Source organism: Perognathus longimembris, chromosome 4, assembly GCF_023159225.1.
Source record: "Perognathus longimembris pacificus isolate PPM17 chromosome 4, ASM2315922v1, whole genome shotgun sequence".
In the NCBI taxonomy this organism is placed as follows: domain Eukaryota; kingdom Metazoa; phylum Chordata; class Mammalia; order Rodentia; family Heteromyidae; genus Perognathus; species Perognathus longimembris.
This window is the reverse complement of record NC_063164.1, coordinates 48,195,902-48,221,263: the sequence shown is the minus strand read 5'-3', so window position 1 is coordinate 48,221,263 and position 25,362 is coordinate 48,195,902. Positions and strand designations below refer to the sequence as shown.

Here is a 25,362-nt window from a genome sequence, read left to right as displayed (position 1 = left end):
ATATTGTGGAAAGTTACCCGCTTTATATTTTTGTTATAAGCTGTAATGCAAATTAGTTTTAGATAGTTTTTAATGTTTTCCTAACTTAAATATTTTCTTCTGGGTCCATTGCCAATAATAGGTCTTAGAAGATGTAGACCAGTGCTGTCAAGCTCTTTCTCAAAGACTGGGAACACAACCATATTTCTTCAACAAGCAGTAAGACATCTTAATATCATACATTTTCTGTTTCTTTTCTGTATTATTAGACTGCAAAGTTCTTTTTTCACAAAGAAACTAGCTTTTTGAAGAAATGTTTATAACCCTTCTTTTGGTGGGGACCAGGCATTCCGTCCTTTTCCCCACTAGATACAGAGGCAGATGGAAAGGGACCTAGCCCTCCAGGTGTGGCTTCCCATCCACAGATTCACTCCTCAAGAACCAGGATGGGTGGTAGGGAGGGAGGTGGGCGAGAGAATGATGTATAAGAAAGATTTATTTAAAAAATTTATACTTTAAACATTTATTTAGCCTCTCTTGACTCTGCTAGGCTCTGGGAAACTAATCATCCCCGTCATTGAGTTTTTTTTTAAGTGTAGTTGTGTAAACCAGTCATTATTATATAATAAAGGTTTTTTTTTGGGGGGGGAGAGGGAAACTTAATCTTTTTATACAGTTACTAATACATACTAACTGTACAAAATAATGGATTTCAGAATGCTTTCATCCATGCATACATCATGTTTTGATCATGTCAGTCCTCCCCTCTACTTACTTTTGCTCTTCCCCTTACTCGCTGCTCTCCTCTCTTTTCTCTTCCCTAAAGTGTACCTTGATGTAGCATGTCACCAAATGCATCATCTCTTTTTCTGGTTCATTGTTTGGAGATGACTAATAGGGCACAAAGAACTTGGGTTAAATCCCATCACTTCTAGTTACTAGTGCTCAAGTTTTCTGAGTATCCATTTTCAACTGTGGGAGAACAACCTTGTGAAGGTGCCCCCACTCTTTCTAAGCCTGTCTTCATGATAAGAGATCTGGTGTTAGGAGGGTGGCATAAGATCTGTGGCAAGTGCTTGGTATAGTGCTTCTTAAAGAGTAAGCAGCCAATAAGACATGGTCCACCTTCCTCCTTTCTAGCCTACAGACCTGATAAAGATATTAATAGAGATACTTCAAGATGTTATGTGTAAAATGAAAAATTTTGAAATTCTAAACTTTAAAGTACAACAAATACAGGAAGATACTGCTAACACAGCTATGGGATATTACTCTGGGGACTAGGAATATCAGTAAGACTGAACAATAAGAGTATGGATGGACAAGTCTTATTATTAACTTATCTTTTGGAAGTTATGAAAGTATTTGGAAGTTATGAAAGCACAGAAATTAATATAAAGAATATAGATTAAATGTATGCATATATATGCAAATTGAGCAATTTATGTTTCATTGACAGTATTTTTTCTTTTTTGCAGTTTGAAAGTTGCTAGTTCATAGAATGAACTTTCCTTTATTAAAAACTATAATTTTAATATATCAAAAGTTATCTCGTGATCCATTAAAATGAGCCTAAATTAGTTTTTTATTATCAATGATTTGCTTTGAAAGTTTATCCTTTTCTTGATTCATTAGTACAAAGTGTCTTTCTTTTTAGATGGATAATTTTTAAAAGGCTTTATTTGATATTATTCTTATATCTTCATAAGCATTCATCTTCTATAGTCATGCCAAATATCTTTTGATAAAGATATTAATATCTGTAGTAGCAGTGACTATGATGACAGCTTGAAAATATTTAGATGATATTGTTCTAAATATACTACATATAAAATGGCAGACCTGCTAATCTCTGAGACAGAGTTCAAACCATGAATTCTGAGTAGGTAAAGTTTCTGCAACAATGTTCCTATTTCTGTTATTTTGTTCCTAACACAAATGAGTCTATCCAAATGTTAGTATTACGATATTTTTCTTTGTGATATTGAATTCTTATTAGTTCACAAGCTCAGAAGTTTGAATTGCATTATTCCAGTTTATGAATGAATAGTTTTTGTTTGTATGCTCTTTTTAGATGATGCCATGGAATAGATCTAATTTATTTTCCTTCTCAGTTAAATTCATTGTCAAAGTGTTAGTACTAGAGATCATTTGTCATGTGATTCAGAGTAAATAGCAGGATATTACTTTTCTTCATAGAGGGTACAATTGTGTTTAAGCTTATATAGGAAGTTCAAATTTGGAATAGTTGTAAAGAGCTTGTATTTGAGGAACTATTTAATTGATATTAATATGTAATTATTTGAAGTAGTCTTTGTGATATTTAGATTAACATTTTTCACTAATGAATGACTATGAGTAAAGAACAAAATAATTTTAACTAAAATTTATTTGACCTAATTACTTAATAAATATTAAAATATTAAAATTTTGATATGGCAAAATATTTCTCAATAATTTTCCTTTATCTGTGAAAGAAGTCATTCCTTTGTGAGTAAGTACAGTGTTTTTTTTTTATTATAATACTGATGTACAGAGAGGTTACAGTTTCATAGGTTAGGCATTGGATACATTTCTTATACTGTTTGTTACCTTGTTCCTCATACCCCCCTCCCCCCTCCCCCTTACCCTTTCCCCCCCTGAGGTGTTCAGTTCACTTACACCAAACAGTTTTGCAAGTATTGCTTTTGTAGTTGTTTCTCTTTTTTTACCCTGTGTCTCTTAATTTTGGTATTCCCTTTCAATTTCCTAGTTCTAATACCAGTAAGTACAGTGGTATTTTAAAGTAAGATATATGGGTTAGACTCCAAAATGAAGGCCTTAAATTTTGTTCTTGCTCTCACATATTCTGAACTTAGGCAAGTCCTGTTAGTTTTCCATTTATTCCTTCAAATTAGAATCTAATTTTGACCAACTAAAGATGTGAAGAAAAGACTCATGAAAGAAATCAAATGATTTTGTTTGACAAGTGAAAGGGAAAGCATGTTTAAGGGAAATCTCGTAGTAAAGATCTTTTCTTTGGAAAAGAGGACAAGCAAGAAACCTGATTTACAAATGAGTGACATTAAATATGGAGTATATAAAGGATACGTAGATTATTTCTAGTATGTATAGATGACAGATTAATAATATATTAAGAAACACCTAGATAAACTATATTTTTGTGAAACTAGATGACATAAAGAGCACTAGAGAGAAAAAAGATAAAATAATGTGTAAGCAAAGCAGAAAAAAGTACTATCAAAATTTTATGAAAAATTTTCACATTTTGCAATACTTTGTTTTGATATTCAAATGAAAGAGTTGTAGATAACCAACAGAAATTTGAAAAAATGGTAATTCAGATAAAAAGGCAACACATTTCTTAGAACTTTAAAAATATATCATCCTGGAATGTTTTCCTAATAAAAAGTCTGCAAATAAAGATAAATGTTGCAATATATTTGAAATATCTTAGAGCTCTTAGGAAGAGAATTTCTGCCTTACCAAACTACAGTCTATAAACTATTTGTTAAGCATGACAATGGAAAGTTCTATTTTTTCATTATGTACTATAACAAAGAAAACAGGGAAGTACATGAAAATTTTGGTTTCTACCCAGTAGAAATTTTGGGTCATGTGAATTACAGGTGTTTTTCTGAATTTGTTGCTTGAAGTGTGTGTGTGTGTGTGTGTGTGTGTGTGTGTGTGTGTGTGTGTTTTCTAGTTCTGGGCTTTGAACTCGGCCTGGGTGCTGACCCTGAGCTTTTGTGCTCAAGGCTAGCACTCTAACTCTTGAACTCCCCTTCTAGCTTTTTAGTGGTTAATTGGACATAAGAGTCTCATAGACTTTCCTAAAGCTCAGTCTAGCTTCGAACGGGAATCCTCAGATCTCAGCCTCTTGAGTAGTTAGGACTATAGGAGTGAACTACCAGTGGTGCTTGGCAGTTTGAGTTAAAAAATCAGTTTATTGAGGAGTAATTTATTTGTAGTAGAATTGGCACTTTTGTGAGTATAAATCTATGAGTTTCAGCAAAGGCATATAATTGTGTAACCACCAGAAGAATTTATGAAAGAAGTGGTTATGGGAATTGATCATTTTTGTATGTCAGAATCAGTTAATATAAAGAATTGCTGAAATTTATAAGGATTATAAGAAATGTGCTTTAAACTTGTGTTTTGATTCAACCCATTATAAAAAGGATACTTTTTCATAGCTTTTCTAAAGTAACTTGTCAGAAAGTTACTATTTTATAAAACACCAATTAATTTTTGTATGCTCTTATGCATATGTAATTCATCACATTTGGAGTTATGTGGGTGTATGTTTTCACGTCAAGGGTTCTTCTGGACCATTCTAATTTCAGTACACATTTATACTTGAACTCATTCAGGGCCTTCATTTATTGATAGAGTGTGCATAGCTATACCCCAGAGGTTACATAAGGTATTCACACTTTTTAGACTCTCATACAAGAAGTGATGGTAGTTTGCACTAAACAAGAATTAAGAAAGTAAGTCCTTAACTGGTAAGATACAAGGTACCTTTTAAGAAATGTCTAGGTGGGCTGTGTGTGGTGGTACATATCTGTAATTTCAACTACTTGGGAGACAGAGAGGCAGAGATTGGAAGGGTCGTGGTTTGAGGACAACTTGGGCAAAAATTTAGCAAAACTGCATCTCAACAAAGAAGCCAGGAATAATGATTTATATTTGTAATCTTAGCTATGTGGGAGGAATAGATAAGAGGATTGTGATCAAGGCCAGGCCCAAAGCTCAAGGCCTTATCTGAAAAATGACTAAAGCAAAAAGTGCCAGTAGCATGGTCTCAGTAGAGTGCTTGCCTAGCAGAAATCAAACCCCATTATGCCCTCCTGCCAAAAAAGAAAGCAAGATTTAGGGATGTGAAAGAGTTGGTGTTTATATTACTTGTCACAAAGTACCTTAGCTCTACATTTGTCCACTCTGCATAATTTCATTGCGCCTTTGTAAAGATCTGTTGGTTATTGCTTCCTCGTTCGTGATAAAAAGATGATGGTGCAATTGAATCCAAGGACACTCATGATTTTTTTTAAGCTATCCTATTGACTATCTTCTTAAATATGGGCATAAACTGCACATCAAGCTTTAAAAATTTTTTTAAATTTATTTTATTTTAGACAAGGACTTTGTTTGAAGCCCAAGCTGATCTTGAACGCATGATCCCTCTGCCTCAGCTTCTCAAATGTTGAGATCAGCCATGCTCCAACATGAGTGGCTATATGTTTACTTTAGTTAATACTTCATGAATGTGTCAAAGAGGGAAGGCTGAAAGAATGTGAATAATTGATGCTAGAAAAATAAAATTTCCCATACTACATAGGCAGGATGCTTTCTTCTATCTTTCATTTACTTAGAAAGTACTATTTCAGATCCTAACTACTGTGCTAAGAACTGAACAAGGCATTGTTGCCTTTACTTTAAAGAATAAGAAATGTGAGAGAAAGAGGTATGTAGAATTTAAGAAGCCTATCAGTTTTTGTGCCAGGCATTGTTCTGTGTATTGGGAAAATATTAGGAAAGACGTATCAGGTTTTTGTGTTGTTGTTTTGTGTTGTGTTGTGTTGTGTCTCTGAACCTACATTGTGTTTGTGTTGTGTTGTGTTTGTGTTGTGTTGTGTTGTGTCTCTGAACCTACATTTTGGTAGAAGACACATAATCAACAATAGATAGTAGGTGATCTGAATACTACATGGATCATAGCTAGTAAGTAGCAGTGGCCAGCACTTGTTTTCTCAGAAATTTATCATTATAGGATTGATAGTAAAATGTATAATTATGTGCTGAAAACGAGCTCAAATGGCAGGGCAAAACAAGCCAAATGAGAGCATGAGGCCCAGAATTCAAGTCTTGGTACCAGCACACAAAAAAAATTCATAATTAAGACAGTGCTTTCTCTTTTAGTAATAGTGGCATTAGTATTTGTTGTAATATTATATAGATTGATGATGCTCTGTTTACAGATAATCAGTTCTGGGGTGTATGTTATTAAAAAATTCCTAGAAAATTTTATGTTGAAGCTATCTTTAGGATCATCTTTAGAAATCTAAGTTGCTTTAAAAATTAAAATTGAGGTTATATTATGATTGAAAATTGCATATTTTTTGTCCCAGTACTAGAGTAAAATTCTTTTTTAAATAAATGAACTTATTGCATTTTACTTATAAAACCTATTAAACTGTCTAATTATGTTTACATTTTCTTGTTTTTATATCTGATGGTTTCCTGACATATTGGAGCCTTCCTGTATTTATTTGGTGATTACAATAATAAAATTAATATGATCTCTTAACATATTTAAAACACTTAAAACGTATTTAAAACACTTCTAAAAGCAAGTCGCAACTAGCAAATTACAATTTTCTTCATATAACAAAGTTAAAAAGGAATACATTCTTTTAAGCTGTGGTAGGATTATTCTATCAATTTTTTTCTTTTTAATTAATGATGGAGTATTTTGAAAAGTCATTCTTATCTTTATTTTTTTCTGTCAGTTGTGTGGCTTGAACTCTGAGCCTGGGCACTGTCCCTGAGCTCTTCAGCTCAAGGCTAGTGCTCTACCACTTGAGCCACAGGTTACTTCCAAAGTCGTATGGATGAAGGTGGCCCAGACCTTTAATCCTAGTTATTCAGGAGGCTGATATCTGAGGATCACAGTTTGAATCCAGTCTGTACAGGAAAGCCCATGAGACTCTTATTTCCATTTACATACCAAAAAAGCCCAAATGGAGTTGTGGCTTAAGTGGTAGAGTACTGACCTTGAGCACAAAAGCTCAGGGACAGCAACCAGGACCTGAGTTCAAGCCCCAGGATTGGCACAAGAAACAAACAAACATAGTTGTGCTGGTAACTTTAGTGTGGTCTTGTTTGTGGTCATTTGGGTAAATGCCAGGAATGGGATTGCTGGGTCATAGGGGAGCTCTATGTTTAGTCTTTTGAGGAACCTCTATACTGCTTTCCAGTGTGGTTGAACAAGTTTACATTCCCACCAACGGTATAGTAGTGTTCCCTTTTGGCCATATCCCAACCAGCATCTGTTATTATTTGTTTTCTTGATAATGGTCATTCTAACTGGGATGAGGCGAAATCTCTCAATATAGTTTTGATTTGCATTTCTTTTATGTCCAGAGATGTTGAACATTTCTTCTTGTGTCTATTGGCCATTCTTATTTCCTCTTCAGAAAAGTTTGTTTTTAAGTTTTTAGCCCACTTATTAATGGGGTGGTTTTTTCTTTGATGATTTGATTTTGAGAAGTTTAATTTTTTGAGCTCTAAGTATATTTTAGATATGAGGCCCTCATCTGTTGTATAGCTAGTAAAAATCTTCTCCCAATCTGTGGGCTTTCTAGCTATGTCCTTTGCTATGCAGAAGCTCTGCAGTTTAATGCAATCCCATTTATCCAGCCTTTCTTTAATTTGTTTTGTTTCTGGATCTTTATTTAGGAAATTTTTACCTGTGCCAAGGAGCCCTACTGTTTCCCCTATCTCTTCCTGTAATATTTTCAGAGTACCTGATCTTACAGTGAGGTCTTTGGTCCATTTGGAATTGATTCTGGTGCAGGGTGATATGATATATAAGGATTATTTACCATAGTTAAGATATGGAATCAATATAGATAACCCTCAGTAGATGAATGGATCAAGAGAATGTGGTATATATACACAATGGATTTCTGTGCTTCCATCAGAAGGATCACAATAGCTCAATAGCTATGTACATATAAAATGATGCTGTGTACATATAAAATGATGCTATGCTAATCAAAATGAACTCCAAGATATGAAAACAAGAGGTTGTGTGTTTACTGTTCACAGTTATTTCTTTTTTCTTTCCCCTTTCTGGTTTATTCTCGGTGGTCACTGTTTTTGATTTCGGTACCCTTTGTCTTATATGTAAGTTTATCTGATTTGGGGAAGAAGAGGGGAATCACAGAAATGGAGAAGACAAAGGGTGAATCAATGCGATAACAATACTCACAAGATAATAGGTTGGCAATGAACTTTATAACTTGGGGAAGAGGAGAGTTCGATGGGAGGGAAAGCAGAAGAAAAGGGAGGGGGTAACACTGCTCAAAAAGGAATGTACTCATTACCTTACTTATGTAACTGTAACCCTGTCTTTACAATTCCAAAAAAAAAAAAAAAAGAACATTTAAGTCAGGTCTTGTTAATGTTATTCTCATTTTTGCTTTTGTTTTAGACCTACTGAACTTGATGCCCTGGTATTTGGCCATCTGTATACCATTCTCACCACTCGGCTGACCAATGATGAACTTTGTGAGAAGGTGAAAAACTATTGTAACCTCCTTGCTTTTTGTAGAAGAATTGAACAGCACTATTTTGAAGATCGTGGTCGAGGCAGGTTGTCTTAGAATTACAGTTTAATATAGTTACTTTAAAAAATAACTTTGAAATATGTTTTACTTGAATGTTGTAATGGATATTGGTATAAGAATTTTAAAGCCAAAAACACTGTTCTTATGCAACCTCACAACAAATCATGTATCCTATATGCATTCTTTATACTCTTTCTTGTGTGTACATTGTTAATTTCCAATTGTCTCATTTGATGTATTGTCCTCTCGAAGGTTCTGTTTCCTTATAAGCATACAAAAATAAAATTTAAATGTATGATTATTGCATTTATGTTCTTTTGATCTTTCTGAGAGCCACTCATTGAGGTTTATATATATGGAAAAATTGTAACACAAGTAATTTGTGTTACTCTGAGATTATTCTACTAGACATAGGGTGAAACTGATCATCAGAAAAGTATTCTTAATAAATACCCACTTAGAAAATATGGATTAATGTAAGCTGATTCTGTGAGGCACAGATTATATATGTAAGCCTTCTTCCTAAGTAAAATTGACTAGAATTTTCTTAGAACATCTGTGATTTGCATTTAGGAAAGGGATAGATTGGAGGATCTTACTTATTTGTGCCTTTTTTTTTTTTTTTTGCCAGTCCTGGGCCTTGGACTCAGGGCCTGAGCACTGTCCCTGGCTTCTTCCTGCTCAAGGCTAGCACTCTGCCACTTGAGCCACAGCGCCGCTTCTGGCCGTTTTCTGTATATGTGGTGCTGGGGAATCGAACCTAGGGCCTCGTGTATCCGAGGCAGGCACTCTTGCCGCTAGGCTATATCCCCAGCCCCCTTTTTTTTTTTGAGATATCTAATAAGTCCCATTTTGGGGGAAGAAAGGATACTTTTCACAAACGTATTGATGGCAATTTATATGTAAACACTAAGGATTTTATGGTAGGTTCTTAAATGTTCTAATGTTTCCTATGTTATAAAAACTCGTAATGATATAATGAATCATAAAATTTTAAGCTGTCTGGAGTAATACTTTCATAGTCTCTTTTTATGTACTAGCAATTTTTATTTTTTTGCTGGTCCTGGGGCTTGAAGTCAAAGTCTGAGTTGTTGTCCCTGGGCTTGAGCCTTGAGCAAAACAAAAACAAAAACTTCTAGATTTTGATGGCTGAAGAGTCTCATGAACTTTTCCTGCCCTGATCTGGCTATGAATCATGATCCTCAGATCTCAGCCTACTGAGTAGCCAGAATTACAAGCTGAGCTGTGTCCAGCTGTACTAGGGATTTTTTAAAAATTCATTTAATCCTTACAGAAATACATTGATGCCTTGTATTCCCAGTTTACGGATGAGGAAATGGAGATGTGAACAGGATAGATAATATCTTGTCCCTTAGAGTTACTAAGTGGTAGAGTTGGATTTTAAACCCAAGCAGTCTGCATTAACTTGTCTATTCACTCTGCTTTTTCCTGTTTATTATGTATTTGTAATTTACAAAACATATGCTAGGGGCTGGGAATGTAGTTTAGCGGTAGAGTGCTTGCCTAGCATGCATGAAGCCCTGAGTTCAGCACCACATAAACAGGAAAAGCTGGAGGTGGTGCTATGGATAAAGAGGTGGAGTGCTAGCCTTGAGAAAGAAGAAGCAAGGGACAGTGCTCAGGCCTTGAGTCCAAGCTCCAGGACTGGCAAAAACAAACAAAAAAACCACCAAAAAACCATATGCTAAATTCTACTAGTCTAAATGCCACACAAACTTTCAGTCATATCCATGATGCTATGCTAATCAAAATGAACTCCAAGATATGGAAACAAGAGGTTGTGTGTTTACTGTTCACAGTTATTTCTTTTTTCTTTCCCCTTTCTGGTTTATTCTCAGTGGTTACTGTTTTTGATTTCGGTACCCTTTGTCTTATATGTAAATTTATCTGATTTGGGGAAGAAGAGGGGAATCACAGAAATGGAGAAGACAAAGGGTGAACCAATAGTACTATTATTAGCGTCCCCTGAACTTATTTTGTAATGTGTTAAAATATTGTCCAACCTGTTTTTTTTTACACTTTTTATGACATTTTTTGCAATGTCTTTGTATACATGTTTGTATATAATGCTGCTTCCCAGTAACTAGAATTACAAGCATAAACACCATGACAACTCATACTGGAGTCTTTAAGTCAGAAATGTTAAGCTTACCAAGTTCATTGCAACACACTTTCATCATTGTAACATTTCACTCTTACAATGAGAGATAATTAAATTATGCAGCTATCATTGAAATGTTGAGACTATTTCTATTTTTAGCTTTTTAGTTGTACACAATATGATTCTTTTCTATTTGAACAAACTATGTACTTTGGATATTATGGAAAACATACAACAAATAGAGAAACTGAAAGATAAAAGTTTTATGAAAAACATAAGAAGTGTATTACACATGGAATTCAAAGAGAACAAAGCTAATGGTCAAATTAAGGTAATGAGTTTTTAAAAAATAGACTTTTAACTAGAAAAGATCACTCTACCTAGGAGCCTTTGATGATAAAGAAGTACTATTTAAATAGACTGGAAAGTTAGTTAATAATCTGAACTATGCTTGGATACAATGCCATCATTTGTAAGAGGTGGAAAAACTTCATGTCATATAGGTCTATGCATCACTTATTACTAGAGATTAGACTATGATATTATAAATTCTTTACAACCAGTTAGGCTTCTACTACCCATTCCCTTGTGGAAATTGACACATGCAGCCTTTCCACTGGCCAGCCCAGGAAGCATTGCCTGAGAGTTCAGGCTATTTGTGTGTCATACTCTTTATCTCTAGATTCATGCTTGAATCTTCAAGGGCTAATCAAGTTTCACATTTACACTCCTCCATGTATCAGCAAACACTACTTCAAGGGAAGTTCTTTGAATAAGAATTTGTTGAGTGTAAGGAACTCCACAGATAGATGAAATTCAGGTCATGGAATCAATTCTTAAGTATTTAGAATTTAATACCACACTCCAGAAGTAGCCCCAAATGAAAGATGAGATCTCAAAAGAAGTTAAAAAGTGTTTTTTTTTTAACTATATATTTTGAATTTAGGAATAGTGAAATAAATATTCAAATTTATGGGGTCCCACCAAAGGAGTGACTAGTGGGAAAACAACAGGTTTATGTACTCATGTTAGAAAAGAAATCAACAATAAAGACCTGCCTTACGTGTTTTGAATGTAGAAAAAAAGCAATTAAATTGTAAACAAGTACTATGAAGAGAATAGTGAGGAGTGTAAATAATAATACAATTGAAAAATACAATAGACACAAATGAGACCCAAAATAACATAGAAAACACACAATAGAGACAATCAGTAAAGTCCTAGAAAATTCAAAGGGTCGTTTAGGGTAAGGGAGGAAATAGTCATTTAGGGTGATAGTTATGGAACATCGATATAACTATGAAATAAATGATAAATTATTACCTAAGCCATACACAAAAGTTAACTCAAAATGTGGCACAGTCTAAGTGTCTAGAAGAAAAAGTCTTCATGGACTTGGAATAGGCAAAGATTTTAGATAGGATACAAAGCACTTAAGTAGGAAAGGAAATTGGACAAAAACAATCCTTAAAAACTTATCTTCTAGCTGGATGCTGGGTGGTGCATGCCTGTAATCCTGGCTACTCAGAGGCGGAGATCTGAGGATCATGGTTCAAAGCCCCTATGAGACTCTTATCTTCAGTTAACCACTCAAAAACTGGAAGTGGCACTGTGGCTCAAAGTAGTAGAGTGTTAGCATTGAGCAAAAGAGTTCAGGGACAGTGTCCAGGCCCTGAGTTCAAGCCCCATGGTTGACCAAAAACAAAATGAAAAACTTACCTTCTTTGCTAGGTGTTGTTAGCTCACCCACCCCTGTAAGCTACTCAGGAGGCTGAGATCCAAGGATTGGGCTCAGTAGAAAATGTCCAATGACACTTTCTCCAGTTAATCACAGAAAAGAAGTGGAGCGGTGTCTCAAATGTTAGAGCAGTAGCCTTGAGTGGAAAGCTCAGGGACAGCTTCCAAGCCCTGAGTTCTAGGTCTAGCACAAACAAAACCTCTTATCTTCCATTGAAAGTAAAATGAAGAGACCCATAAATGGAGAACTTAGTTGAATGAAAATGAAGGTTTTATATCTCCAAGAACAAAGTACTCTTAGAATTTAGTAAAACCACAAATAAACCAGGATAACAAGTGAACAAAAGATTTACATAGACACACAAAAGAAAATATATCAATGGCTAATGAAAACAAGCTGTTACTCATCAGGAGAATATAAATCTCACCAACTACCTAGTAAGACAAATTAATTTGCAGGCAACTTGTTTTAATTTTTGGATCTTATGTTAATACCTTTAGGTAAAGGATGCATTCTGGGCTGGGAATATGGCCTAGTGGTAAATGGTGCTATGGCTCAAGTGGTAGAGTGCTAGCCTTGATCAAAAAGAAGCCAGGGACCATGCTCAGACCCTGAGTTCAAGCCCCAAGACTGGTGAAAAAACAAACAAAAAGATGCATTCTTCAGTTTGTCATCACCCTTACTATTTCTTTAGGCCAACATTTAAATTTAGGAATATTGAAAACAGGATTGAGAAGCTTGAAAATACCGAGTGTTGGCAAGGATGTAGAACAATTGAAATTCTCATACGTTGCTAAGTGGAAAAACTTAAGTTGATGCAAGTACTTTGAAAATTGACAGCTTCTTAAACATATGTACTACATGACAGATTCTACTACTGGGTACTTGACCTAGAGATTCCTTTTCATTTGAAGAAAAGATTTATGCCTGAATATTCACAGCATCTTAACCCATAGGAGTCCAGAATTGGAGCATCTACAGGTGAATAGATAAGTTAGGATACATTTGATTAGCACAATAGTAACAAGGATAAGCTACCATTAGATGCAATAACTTTGTGAATCTCAAAACCATTACATATGTTGATGGCATATGAAAGTATTTGTTAATGTGAGACTTTTGAATAAATAATCTACAGACAGCAGATGTAATCCTGCCCATTTGGGAGGCTGAGATAAGGAGGAATGAGGTTTGAGCCCCTAGGCAAAAAAAAAAAAAAATCACAAAATCCCATCTCAACTAATTGAAAAAGAGCTGAGCACTGTGGCATGGGCCTCTCATCCCAACTGTGCTGGAAGCATAAATGGGAGTATTGCATTCTACACTAGCTAGGACAAAAGTGAGACCCTATCTCAAAACAACAAAAGGGTTAGGGGCATGGTTGAAGGATAGAGCATCCAGTACTGCCAAAATGGAAGAATGAATGAATACAATTGTCTTGAGATACAGGCTGCTTTCTGTGTTCTATTTCACTTATATCACTACAGTTTTGAAGTGATTTTGATAACATGCCAGTCTTTGTTTTACATAAGGGCAGAGCTTAAAAAAGTTTTAAGTGGGGAAATTGATTGAATCTGTGATTCTAGATCTGTGGAGATAACTAGTGACACATCCCTATATACGTTTCTTTCACACATTTTTTTTCTTTGTAATTATTTTTCACTGCCTCTCCCTCTAGCCAGAAATCACAAACTCAATTCAGAACCCAGACATATAATGAATAGAGTGAGACAGACTAAGTGCTAGAAATAAGGACCATTAGGGGCATTGTCAAACAAGAATACATGCCTCTACCTAAATGAATTAAAATTTAAAAAGTCAAAGCAATTTGCTTGTCTGTATGTAGGCCACAGTCAACTGGTTGACCACTGTTATGAATCCATTGACTTTTAAAAAATTTTTTTTATTGTCAAACTGATATACAGAGCGGTTATAGTTTCATACGTTAGGCATTGGATACATTTCTTGTACTGTTTGTTACCTCCTCCCTCCTTCTTCCCTCCCCCCTCCCCTTTTCCATTTCCCCCCATGAGTTGTTCAGTAGATTTACACTAAACAGTTTGACTCTTACTTATGACTTAAAATATATATTACCATACAAAGGAATTTCTCAAATAGGAGGGAAGGAATACCCTGGCAAGCTTTTTCAGACCATACAGTCTGCCTACCTAAGTACCATAGGTCTTTTACTTTGTTATCTAGTACTCAGTGATGATACTTCGATGGCATTTAGTGGCCATTGCTAACCATTTCCTTTTATCCAGCAGAGAATGTTAAATTTTCTATAGGTGTTAGCAAAACTACATGTGTTCATCACAGTTGTATTATTAGAGAAATAAGAAGAAACTACCATTAGTTTTCAAACCACCATGTTACAGTGTCTAGGACTTGGGCAAGAATTCTACTTTCTCATTTTATTATTCAGCCACTCATTCATCCATTTAATAAACATTTAAATGTATGCAAAACTGAGTTAGTGTTTCTTTTTTTCTAAAGATTTCTAAAACTCAAGTGTTGAGAACTAGAAAACTTAGCACTGGTATTCAAAAGGCGAATGTCACTGCGATGGGTTTAATGATGCCTGGGGGATCAGCTGGACGGCTGGCGAACGCCTCATTTCCTGTGGATCTCTCCTTACAAGCTGCGCAGAGCTTCAACAGTTTTTACAACAATTATCACCCACTTGTTCTGTAGTTCTCAAGTTTTTTTTTTCTTTTTTGCATTAGTCAGGTTGAAGGATTCACGGTATTAATCACGACTGAAGTTGTTATTTATCACCTGCTGGGTGAGAAATAATAATTTTGGCACGAGTGGGGCAGCGGGCCAGAGGTACCAAATTAAGTAAAACATCTAAACACTAGCAAGGATCATTTCTCTGATTAATGAATTGTTACAAAGAAAAAGTGCTACTCATTATCTGGTCTTACCAATACAAAGTGGGGCATGTGAGAAAAAAGTGGCAGCTTGCTTGGACCAATTTTTTGTTTGTTCCATTCCTTTCTCTTTCTGATTCTCTCTGTGCAGACTGGTTCTGCAGTTACACTATTCTCTGCTTCTCTTTGTTAGAATGGAGCTAGAGAAATAACTGAATCCTAACAGGACATCAGGAAATATTTCTGGCTATTGAAATAATGAATTTTGTGACTTTTAAGAAATTGAAGTGATTGTTTTGAATTAGGAGAGGTAAATTACTTTCAATTAAATTTATAACTTATATGTTATGTGTAGTACATATACCATATATTATATAATAAGAATAATATGCAATGCAATGTAATATATCAATATGTAATATATAAGTATATTTAATATGTATTTTATTTTTCAGAAGGGTTTCTTTCTAACATGTCAGTTTTCATTCCTGTTTTTTTGTTTGTTTTTTGAAAATTCCAAATAAGGGAAGCTCATTTGTTACCTTTCAGAAATCTATCAGAAAATTTCCTGGCAAGTACTAGCTGATCCTGCCTTAACTAGAAGGCAGATGAAACACAGGAGAGGATGCTTTAGGGCATGGACCAAGAGTCAGTATAGAGCACTGCTCCTTGTATGAAGGCACCTCATCTGCGAGGAGAACACCCTAGGCTGCAGCCAGGGAAGAGCAGGCTCAGGCAGAAGACAGCAGTCTCCCTGAGTTGAGAATTCAGGTAGCAAATATCAGAGAGAAGATATCTCTGAGGAGCAAGGACTCAGGAGATATGTAAAAGGTTCTTCAATGGAATATGGATCACCACATATCAGGCATCCAAGAGAAAAGTTACCAGGTGTGCAAGGAAGCATGAGGAGAAAAATCATTCAGTAGAAATAAACCCAGAAATGACACATGAACAAACAAAAACCCCAAAGCCCTCTAAACAAAATTAAAACAACAAAACAAAAACATTGGCGTTGGTTACCTGTGCATCATGACTGGATTCTGAGCTACTGCAGAGACAGCAATTAATGCAAAATAGACAACTTTGAATAGGTGAAGACTTGTAGGTTAAGTTCATAAAAAAGTGTCTAGTTAAGTAAATGTGGTTAAGTGAGATGATGTTTGTGAAATAACCATTGAGAATGAAGTATGAATTTCAAATGATTTAAAAGAGGTCTTGAGGACATTGAATTCACTTGGATATTTAGGCAATACATACTTAGCATAGATGTAAATGGTGCATGGAAATACGTTTGGCCTTATAGTCAAAAGATTTGAGCAGCATTCCTGGCTCCAATTGGTAGCTATGTACATATGGTCTCAGGTAATTCACTCCTTCTCCAAGTTAGAGCTCCTTCACTAATTAAATTGGTTAACTCCTGTTCTGGCCACCCCACAGGCTTGGTGTGAAGAGCAAACCAATCAACATGACAGTGCTTTGTAGATTATGAAGCATTCTGCAAAGCAAAAGTGTTATTTTTATTGGAGCAAAATATGTGATTAGATTGGTCATTGAGCAAGATTTATTAGGAAGTAAAAAATGAAAAGCTGTATTAAGTTTCTGTAATACCTGGATTAAGAAGTTTATCAAGAAATGGCAAACAGAGGAGCAGATCTGAGAAAAAAAATTGATGAGGGAAGCTTGTGAGACTTAGTTAATAGAATGATGTGAATGAAGAAGTAGATCCAAGATGTTGGGTGTCAGTGGCAGAAGATCTAGTCAATAGGAAAGGCTATTCATGAGAGGCTGAGAGTTGGGAGGCCAACTTTGGACATGTTTAGTTAGACAAGCAACTGGATGTGTCCAGCTGATAGTTTTTAAACAGCATTTTTTCAAACTCTAGCAAATCTCCAAACAAACTTTCTGTGACTTTAGAGAGGTCTTTAATTACCATATCCTTTGTATTTTTTTTGCGGGGGGCGGGGGTTGAAAGAGAATATAAAGTCTGGGAACTAGGAGGGGTGAACTGGATATAATTCAGCTCTGCCAGCCTTTACAATGCTCATTTTACAACATGTAAATTGAACTTGTCAGAATGAACTCCTATGGGGATGCTGGCCACATCTTAAAAACTCCCCAAATATAAATTCACAGAATCCATCAGGCTTTTTTTCTTTTCTCTAATTTTATTGTTAACATATGTATGTTCCATTTTCTCCCATCTTGCTACTAACTAAGAATAACAGGTAATCAGAAGTGGCCAATATTGATAGAAATTTTGTTAACCGATGGTCTTTTTAATTGCAAGTTTTTAATTTCTGGAAATCCTGTTGAATGTCTACCAAGATGGCAATGATGGCTTTGATTAAAAAAAAAAACTCAATGGATCTTACATGGGATATGTTTTCATTTTAGGATACATAGATTTTTGTTTTGAAAGGAACTTTAAAAAAATTTAAAATCAAAATCAGATACTTTGGGTCAAATCTTCAAAGTCTATGTTTGGAAAATTTTTATTTTATGTTCAGAAATGGTAAATGGCAGAGGATGAGAAGACATGTCACACATCTACTGGTCCTTCCACTTACCACTGAAAGTGGGAGGTAGGGATGGATATACTGCTTGAGTCTATGTGAATTTTATAGAAAATATATCCATATGTTTCTGATGAATTTATAGTTTGCTCATCAAAATGTGTGGGTTTTGTAAAAGCCATTTGATGTCTGAATAGATCCCTTTGGGACAATCTTTAAACGTTGTAGTTTTCTTCCTCCCTCTCTCCTCCGGTTGAAAACAGGATTATAGAGTAAGAGAAGAAAAATACTTGAATCCACCTGAACCAAATGTTTGGGTTTTGATGAGCTCTGAAAGAAAAACATTGGCCCGGTGTGGTAGTTAGTACCTGTCATCACAGCTACTTGAGAGGCAGAGGTCAGTAAGCTCAAGGTTCAAGGCCAGCCTGGGAAAAAATTTCAGTGAAACTCTGTGGGAAGCATAAGTGGGAGGATCATGGTACAGTGATGGCTCTGGATATAAGTATGAGACCATATCTGAAAAGTAAGTAAAGTAAATTAAAAAAAAAATAAGGTGGGAAGGGGCACGATTCAAGTGGTAGAGTACCTGCCTAGCAAATGCAACATTCTGAGTTCAGTGATCAGTACTGCCAAAAAGGGGGGAAAGGGAAGGAAGGATAGGGAAGAGGAAAGAAGTAAAGAAGGAAGGGAAAGATTCTGTGTCAATAGTTTCATTCCTATCTTCTGTGTGTATCTGTGTCCCCCCATACCTCACAAACACAAACATAAATAAGGGCATCTTAGTGACATGTTCTGTAAATGACACTGATTTGGGAATGTTGCTTTGCCATTGGACATTGCAGGATGACCCTTCCCCGGTCTGTAGTAATAGCAAACCCCTAACTTGAATCACACCTGCTAGCTGTAGTTGTAACCTCTTCTGTTTACAACTGGTGATAACAAATATGCCTTGCACTACATTCTCATCCAAAGGAACCAAATGCAGGTCATTTCTAAGGCATTTGGCACAGCAGTCAAGCAGGGACAAGCAAGCCTGCCCTTTGCTTTCCCCTTTATCGAAATACATCCATTCCAGTTTTCAAATTGCTGGTTTTGGAGTCCTAAATCTCTCCCCACACTAATTTCGGTAGGTCAGACTTTGACCCTGATTGGAACAAAATCTGGAGTCAGATATTCACATTGGACTGCCTCCACCTCCCTGTGTGTCAGATGCCATATTGCTGCAAATGCTTCACACACCTTGGAGTGCGGCTTGTGGAACTGATGAGGTGAGAGCGCTGCACAGCGGCGCGGGCCTGGTAATCACAGGACTGAGGAAACACATACATCATCTGCCACCCAGGTTGGCATTTCAAGTAAAAAACCTTCACACTGTGTAAGATGTTGGACAAATGATGGCCATATGCATGTTTGTCTGGGTGCAGATGGCTCTGCGTTCTCAGGGAGGAGAAAGCTGAGCTCGGCTCTTTTTTGCAGACAGTTTAATATTGGTGACACAGTTTATGTCCTCTGCAAAAACAATAATGGAGGGGAAGGTGACATAAATTATTTGCAAATCGTTTGACATATGCAGGGCATTGTCCTTGCAATAATCACCATCAGTCTGTCAGTTTAAGATATGAACCATGCCACTGCCATTTTATATCACTGTGTTAAGCTTTCACATGGTGTAATTTTACAGATTTGTTCTTTGGAGAAGCACCCCAACACAAATCATACTGGATTATGGTTAGTCATGTACTGTATCATGTACATTGCTGAGATAAAACAAAAGCACACATTCTTCGGGATGGGGATCTTCAGGTAGCCTTCCATTCTCTACCTCTGTGAGGCATTTATTAAGTGAAAATCTTCCTCCAGCCTATCATTCAACTTCACTTCATTTTCCAAAGGTAGTGGTTATTTCTGAGAATGTTAATTTTCTCACTATGCAGAACCACAGAAGTATAAGGTTGACAATGGTCCATAATAAGGGTATTTCCTATGTGTTGTTTTCTAGTAAAGTTAAAAACTGAGTATACAAATCTGCAATGCTATCTCGTGGACACCTTTAAATTTTATATATGGTGTTACTAGATTTCTTTCTCCACCCAAGAAAATGATGGTAAATGGTGATTAAGTAGCAGACGGTGCTGTCCCTGCTTCTATCGTGTAAGCCTAATGCCATATGGCAGGCTTTACTTATTGAGCGTTTGATGCCAATTGATGTTGAAAACTGTGTTTTACAGTTTAACCATACATAGCAAATGCTGTAAATGCTTCTGAGTCATTGCTCTAATGCATATATTTTGACCAATTGATAAATGGACTTTAGAGACTGGCTCCATTTCTCAGAGTTTTCAAGAAAACTATAATAAATTCAAAAATAGGGCATTCAGAAATTGAGTACAAGAATTTCAAGAGAAATATGACTTGTTTTATTTGGCAAAGTTACTTGTACTCAGTTGTGTCAACAGAAAGAGCTGCATCTGCCTCCTCTCATTACATGGCCCTTAGAACAAAGTTTGATTACATTTCTATCTCTGAAATAATATTTATTTTTATAGAAGGTAGTCATCATCACCATGTTATATTATAACCATACTGATAAGTGCACTGAGACAAGTATTTGCTATAAATTGTTTTAATCTATCTTACTTAAATGGTACACCAAGGTATTTGACATCAAGTTCAGATGATTTCAGAAAATCTTTATAATAGTATTGAATTAGAATATTCTTTATTTAGCAATCGGGAAAAATTTAGATGACTAAAAAATTTAAATTTGATGAAGAGGTCAAGAAAATCAAATACTATATTTATAAGACCAAATATAAAAGATAGATTTCAAAACTGCCTTCCAGTCAGGTTAACCAATCCACTTATTTGGAGGTTTCTGCCTATATGCTGATAGTATATTCTATGTAAGTGGATGTTTCATAGAACTTCAAATTTTACACATCCTTTCTAAACTGCCGTTCTTACACTCTTTTCCCGACACAAATATATTATCATCTGCTTAGCTCCATTATATTCTCTTACAATTTTTAGGCTAATTTCAGTTGTAACACACATTATAGTTAATGTGTAATTTATGCAAGTAGACTTTGAGGTCTTTGACTACCATGGCAGGCCCACACAGATGCAAAATAAATATTTATTGAATTGAACTGAACTGAAGAGTTGAGTTGATTCACCTTTGGTTCTTTGTTCTTCATCACCTCAGTATCGTCAAGTACTATCAAGTGTTCTTATGTTTTTTTGATTAATATTTATGCCCTCATCTTCCTTCACTGCCTTTTCCCTGCTTTCAGATCCTCCACATCATTCTATTATTCCTTGCTAAGTCTTCCTTCCAGGGGAAGAACCCCATTCCTGCCCTCTGCTCTAGTTGGGTGCATGCTTCTTCATAGTTCACAGGCTTTCTTCTTCTGATTTCAGGCTTATACATTTCTATTGATGGAATGGGATTGTCAAATATTGTTTTAATGCTAACCTCTACAGTGCTTGACTCAGTAGTATTTAATGGTAGGTGTAAGAAGAAAATGAATAGGAAGTAGTTATCTGAAGGAAAAGACCTAGAGAGAAAATTGCATTTAGGAGCACTTTGAAGGTTAATTTCCTGAAGCAGGTGTTGCATGGAGGGTAGTTGGGATAGAGGTTGTTTGGGGATTTGGAACCTCATTGAGACACTCACCTTGATATTTTAACAAGCTAATAAGAGAAATGTAGAGAACAGAAATTCAAAAATTACAGTGAAGGAAATTATAATAATCTTCCTTCTTTTTATAGAAATCTGATTTGTGCTCCTTTGCAGTTTTTAGAGAGAGTTGATTTGACCCAACATTGGCATTTCTCATCACATAAAAGGACAGGATGGTCTTCTCCTGGTCCAATCTTAGCCAGATACATACACTGAATATCTAACCACTGGCAGCAATAGCCTGCTGTAAGTCATCTGCACTTGGTGTAGTGGGAGGAGTGGGTGGTACTGTGAGAATCATGATTCCTCAGTAAAAGCTCAGCCCTTGGATTAATTCCATCTGGGTTTAAATATCAGCACCACTGCTTTGCAGTCATGTGACCTTGGGAAGGTCAATTTCCTCATTTGCAAAATGAGCACATCAATATTTACCTTATAAGCTGAGCTGGTTAAGTATACATTACACAGTAGTCTCTCCTTGGTCAACCTTGTCTCTTACTAAGACATCAATATTGCCTTTCTCTGTAGTGTGTCAACACACCTATTCAGGAGTCACAGCTGTGATCTCGGCACCGTGTTGGTGAAACTTACATTTATGTCTCAATCTTTTTAGAATTAGAATGTTGCAAGAAAACAATGAGTCTATATCTTTGGTAGAATGGAGCTAGAAACAAGATCCAGTGAAAGTAGAGGGCAGGAAGTCTTCTTTGTTGGGAGAGTTGGCTTGGAGATTTGAATGGATTTGGGAATATTTGTGGTTCTTCTATTACAGATGCACTGGACTTTCCCTAGGGGCAGAGAAGTCCAGCACAACAGCAGATCTTCAAGCACTAGAGCTCCGTTCAGTACTAGAGGGTGTTTTCTTAGATTCCAACTCTAGAGAGTAAAAAAAAAAAAAGTGCCTCAAATGTTTGGTCTGATGAAATCCAAGCTAAACAGCAGTTTAACAAGGCCACTTGTTAGTATTCTACATGATACGTAAATTCTTTCCGAAAGAAACTTCATTGGAATTATTGTGGGCACCTATTGGGCATCAGCACTGCTGGCTATGAACATAAGAAATAATTCAAGCTGGTGCCGATGGCTCATGCCCGTAATCCTAGCGACTCATGAGTCTGAGATCTGAGGCTCAAAGTTCAAAGCCAGCCTGGGGAAGGAAAGTCCCCGTGAGACTCTTATCTTCAATTAACAACTAGAAAACCAGAAGCAACACTGTGGCTCAAAGTGGTAGAACACTAGCCTTGAGCAAAAGAGCTCAAGGACAGCACCCAGGCTGAGTTAAAGCCCCACAATGGACAAAAACTAAACCAGGTGAAACTTGTGCTCAAGCCATTTTAAGACTTATGTGTGTAAGAAAGAAGTTCAGTTTGAGATTTTCTTAGAAACACATTCTGCTTTCATAATGCACAGTGGGAAATACCCAGGAAATAGAGAGAGATGGCCAACTAATTTCCTTCTTTTCAAAGATGTCCGAAATATTTGGAAATGACATCAATAAGAATCAGTTAAATAAGAACTTCACATAAATAATTTTTGGTACAAGTATAGGCCATGTAATACCTTGGACATACTTGTATTAAAATCTATTCATTCTTTATCTGAAATTTAAATTTAGTTGGCCATCTTACAACCTAATAACCCTATCACTTCATTACTACAAAAGGAATATACATGTGAGTTCACAGGTAAGAACCTAAACTTGGTATAATTTACCTGCCCACTGAAACCTGCAGATCCTGACTGATTACGTAAGGCAGAATGGACCTGGTAGGTATAGAGGAACAACCATAATGGTAATCATGTTTCTGCCTTAAATTGAGGATATTGTGCATTGCAGTTATGCATTCTTTGCTATAGTTTTTTCTTTCAAAAATTTTATTGTAAAATGATGAGTGATAATGATTACATTGATGGGATAAAAATAATCTGATAATATGCAAAGTAGAATGATTACATCAAGCTAATTAACATATCCTATAACCTCAAATATTTAATTTTTATGAGATCACTCTGCAGTTTTTTGGTTTTGCTTTTTTTTTTTTTTTTGCCAGTCCTGGGCCTTGGACTCAGGGCCTGAGCACTGTCCCTGGCTTCTTTTGCTCAAAGCTAGCACTCTGCCACTTAAGTGCCACTTCTGGCTTTTTTCTATATATATGGTGCTGGGGAATTGAACCCACGGCTTCATGTATGAGGCAAGCACTCTTGCCACTAGGCCATATTCCCAGCCCCTACTCTGCAGTTTTTTTGGGTTTTTTTTTGCCAGTCCTGGGGCTTGGACTCAGGGCCTGAGCACTGTCCCTGGCTTCTTTTTGCTCAAAGCTAGCACTCTGCCACTTGAGCCACAGCGCCACTTCTGGCCGTTGTCTGTATATATGGTCCTGGGGAATCGAACCCAGGGCCTCATGTATACGAGGCAAGCACTCTTGCCACTAGGCCATATCCCCAGCCCCCTACTCTGCAGTTTTGAAGCAGATGTTGTTATTAGGTAGAGTTACCATGCTGCATGTATAACAAATCTCAAAAACCTGTATCCTTTCTGCCTGATTGAAAATTGTTTGTTTTTATCTGTTGTATCTGGCAACATTAGTTGTTGAGCTCCTTGGAGAGACTATTCTTGTTTTTCTTTTTCTACAATATTCATATTTAAATACTGATAAAGGCTGGCAGACAAGTGTACCTAAAGTAAGTCCAAATTTATGTGTTTATTTTTATAGACATCACTCTGAAAAAAACTGATGTGAGGCATTGGTACGTCTTATCTATTCAGCATTAAAACCTTTAGGGTAATTATGTAACATAAAATATCCTCAGAATATAATTATGTAACAGAAAATACTCTCAGAATCTTCGTCTCTGAGCCCCCAATCTACATGAAGCTAGACTCACGGCTGCTTTCTGTCATCTGTTCAGTAAGAGACTAGATATTCCATTTTACCTCTGACAGGTCACAGTAGGAAGAAAACTCTGAGTCCAAGTTCAATACTTGGCTTCTGTTAAATATTTCACAACTACTGATTTTTCATGTTCGGAGGTTCCTTTTATTGAATTTTGATGTCTGATTCTGTCTTCTTCATAGGAATTGAATCTACTCCCACAAAGATTCAATTTGAAACTTGTTATAAAGAATTCTCCCCTATGTCTGGGTAGCCCAGGCCACCAGCAACGGTATTGTTCTTCTATATTGGTCCCATTGTGATGAGCGGACAAGCCAAACCTTTAGATCTAGTGCAAGTTTAATTGAAAGAAGCATTTCAGCACTAAGATCTATTATTCAGTAGATTGAAGGAGAAACAAGAAACTAACATTGATGTGTATCTAGAGTCCACAAACATGCCAGAGGAACAAATACGTTGGTGCATAATTTATTTTGAAAAGGGTCTTGTAATACACAATGTTGAATAATGAAAAGAGCTTGATATCTATGAATCGGGCTGGCGTCTTCTCTAGAGAACAATCCCTTTTGCCAAATGAGGATCTATATCTCCAAGTGGACAACACTTAATTATATGAGGAAACAGTCACAGAGTGAACCCATCTCATTCCTGAGCAAACATCTGGATAGAATTTCCATCATGGAAGCTCTACACACCCATTGTTAGGGCACTGTGTGTTTGTATGGGAACATCTCTGTTGAGTGATGACTTCTTTTCTCTGTAGGAACCTCATAAAATTTTCTAAGTCACTTGGCTATGGGAAGCTGATTTTAGTCTTGACCAAGTTGCTTTATGGAGTTATAAACATGATTTCTACGATTGTTGCACTTGTTTAACATATGATTTCTTTTTCACCATGGAAGAATTTTCTCTTGACGTTCTATATCATCCAGAAAGGGAACTTCTCTTTTTAGACATTTCAGAGAATGGATGTCACTGTATAGTACATTACCATCTGTCATTGATTGATTCATTGATTGATTTGCGATTTTACTTCTGTCTTTTGTTGAAGGGTTTAACAATGAGGTGAACAAAAAACAAGGGATTCAATTAGACTCAAAATCTTATCCTTACCCTAAACCTTTGGAGTTTTGGATTGGGCTTTGTAAAGAAGTTGTGTTTAATTGTTTTAGTCAAATAAACTCTTACTTAGAACACACCCACTAAT

The 25,362-nt window shown here is 36.1% G+C and overlaps 1 protein-coding gene and 1 non-coding gene across 4 annotated transcripts in view; both read left to right on the top strand.

The window, feature by feature from the left end:
* Positions 1 to 8,631, top strand: part of Mtx2 (metaxin 2) — a 43,600-nt gene extending 34,969 nt beyond the window's left edge. For 2 of the 3 annotated variants that reach the window (XM_048345193.1, XM_048345194.1), the window contains 2 exons: positions 122 to 198; positions 8,198 to 8,631. In XM_048345193.1, coding sequence (XP_048201150.1) covers positions 122 to 198; positions 8,198 to 8,369 — 249 coding nt within the window. In that variant the 3' untranslated portion in view covers positions 8,370 to 8,631. The remainder of the gene's footprint in view (positions 1 to 121; positions 199 to 8,197) is intronic. The other variant, XM_048345195.1, reaches the window with a different exon arrangement.
* LOC125350930 lies at positions 305 to 425 on the top strand. Its single transcript, XR_007210839.1, has one exon. It is a non-coding gene; the product is annotated as a small nucleolar RNA SNORA57 (small nucleolar RNA).
* Positions 8,632 to 25,362: the final 16,731 nt, after the last annotated feature.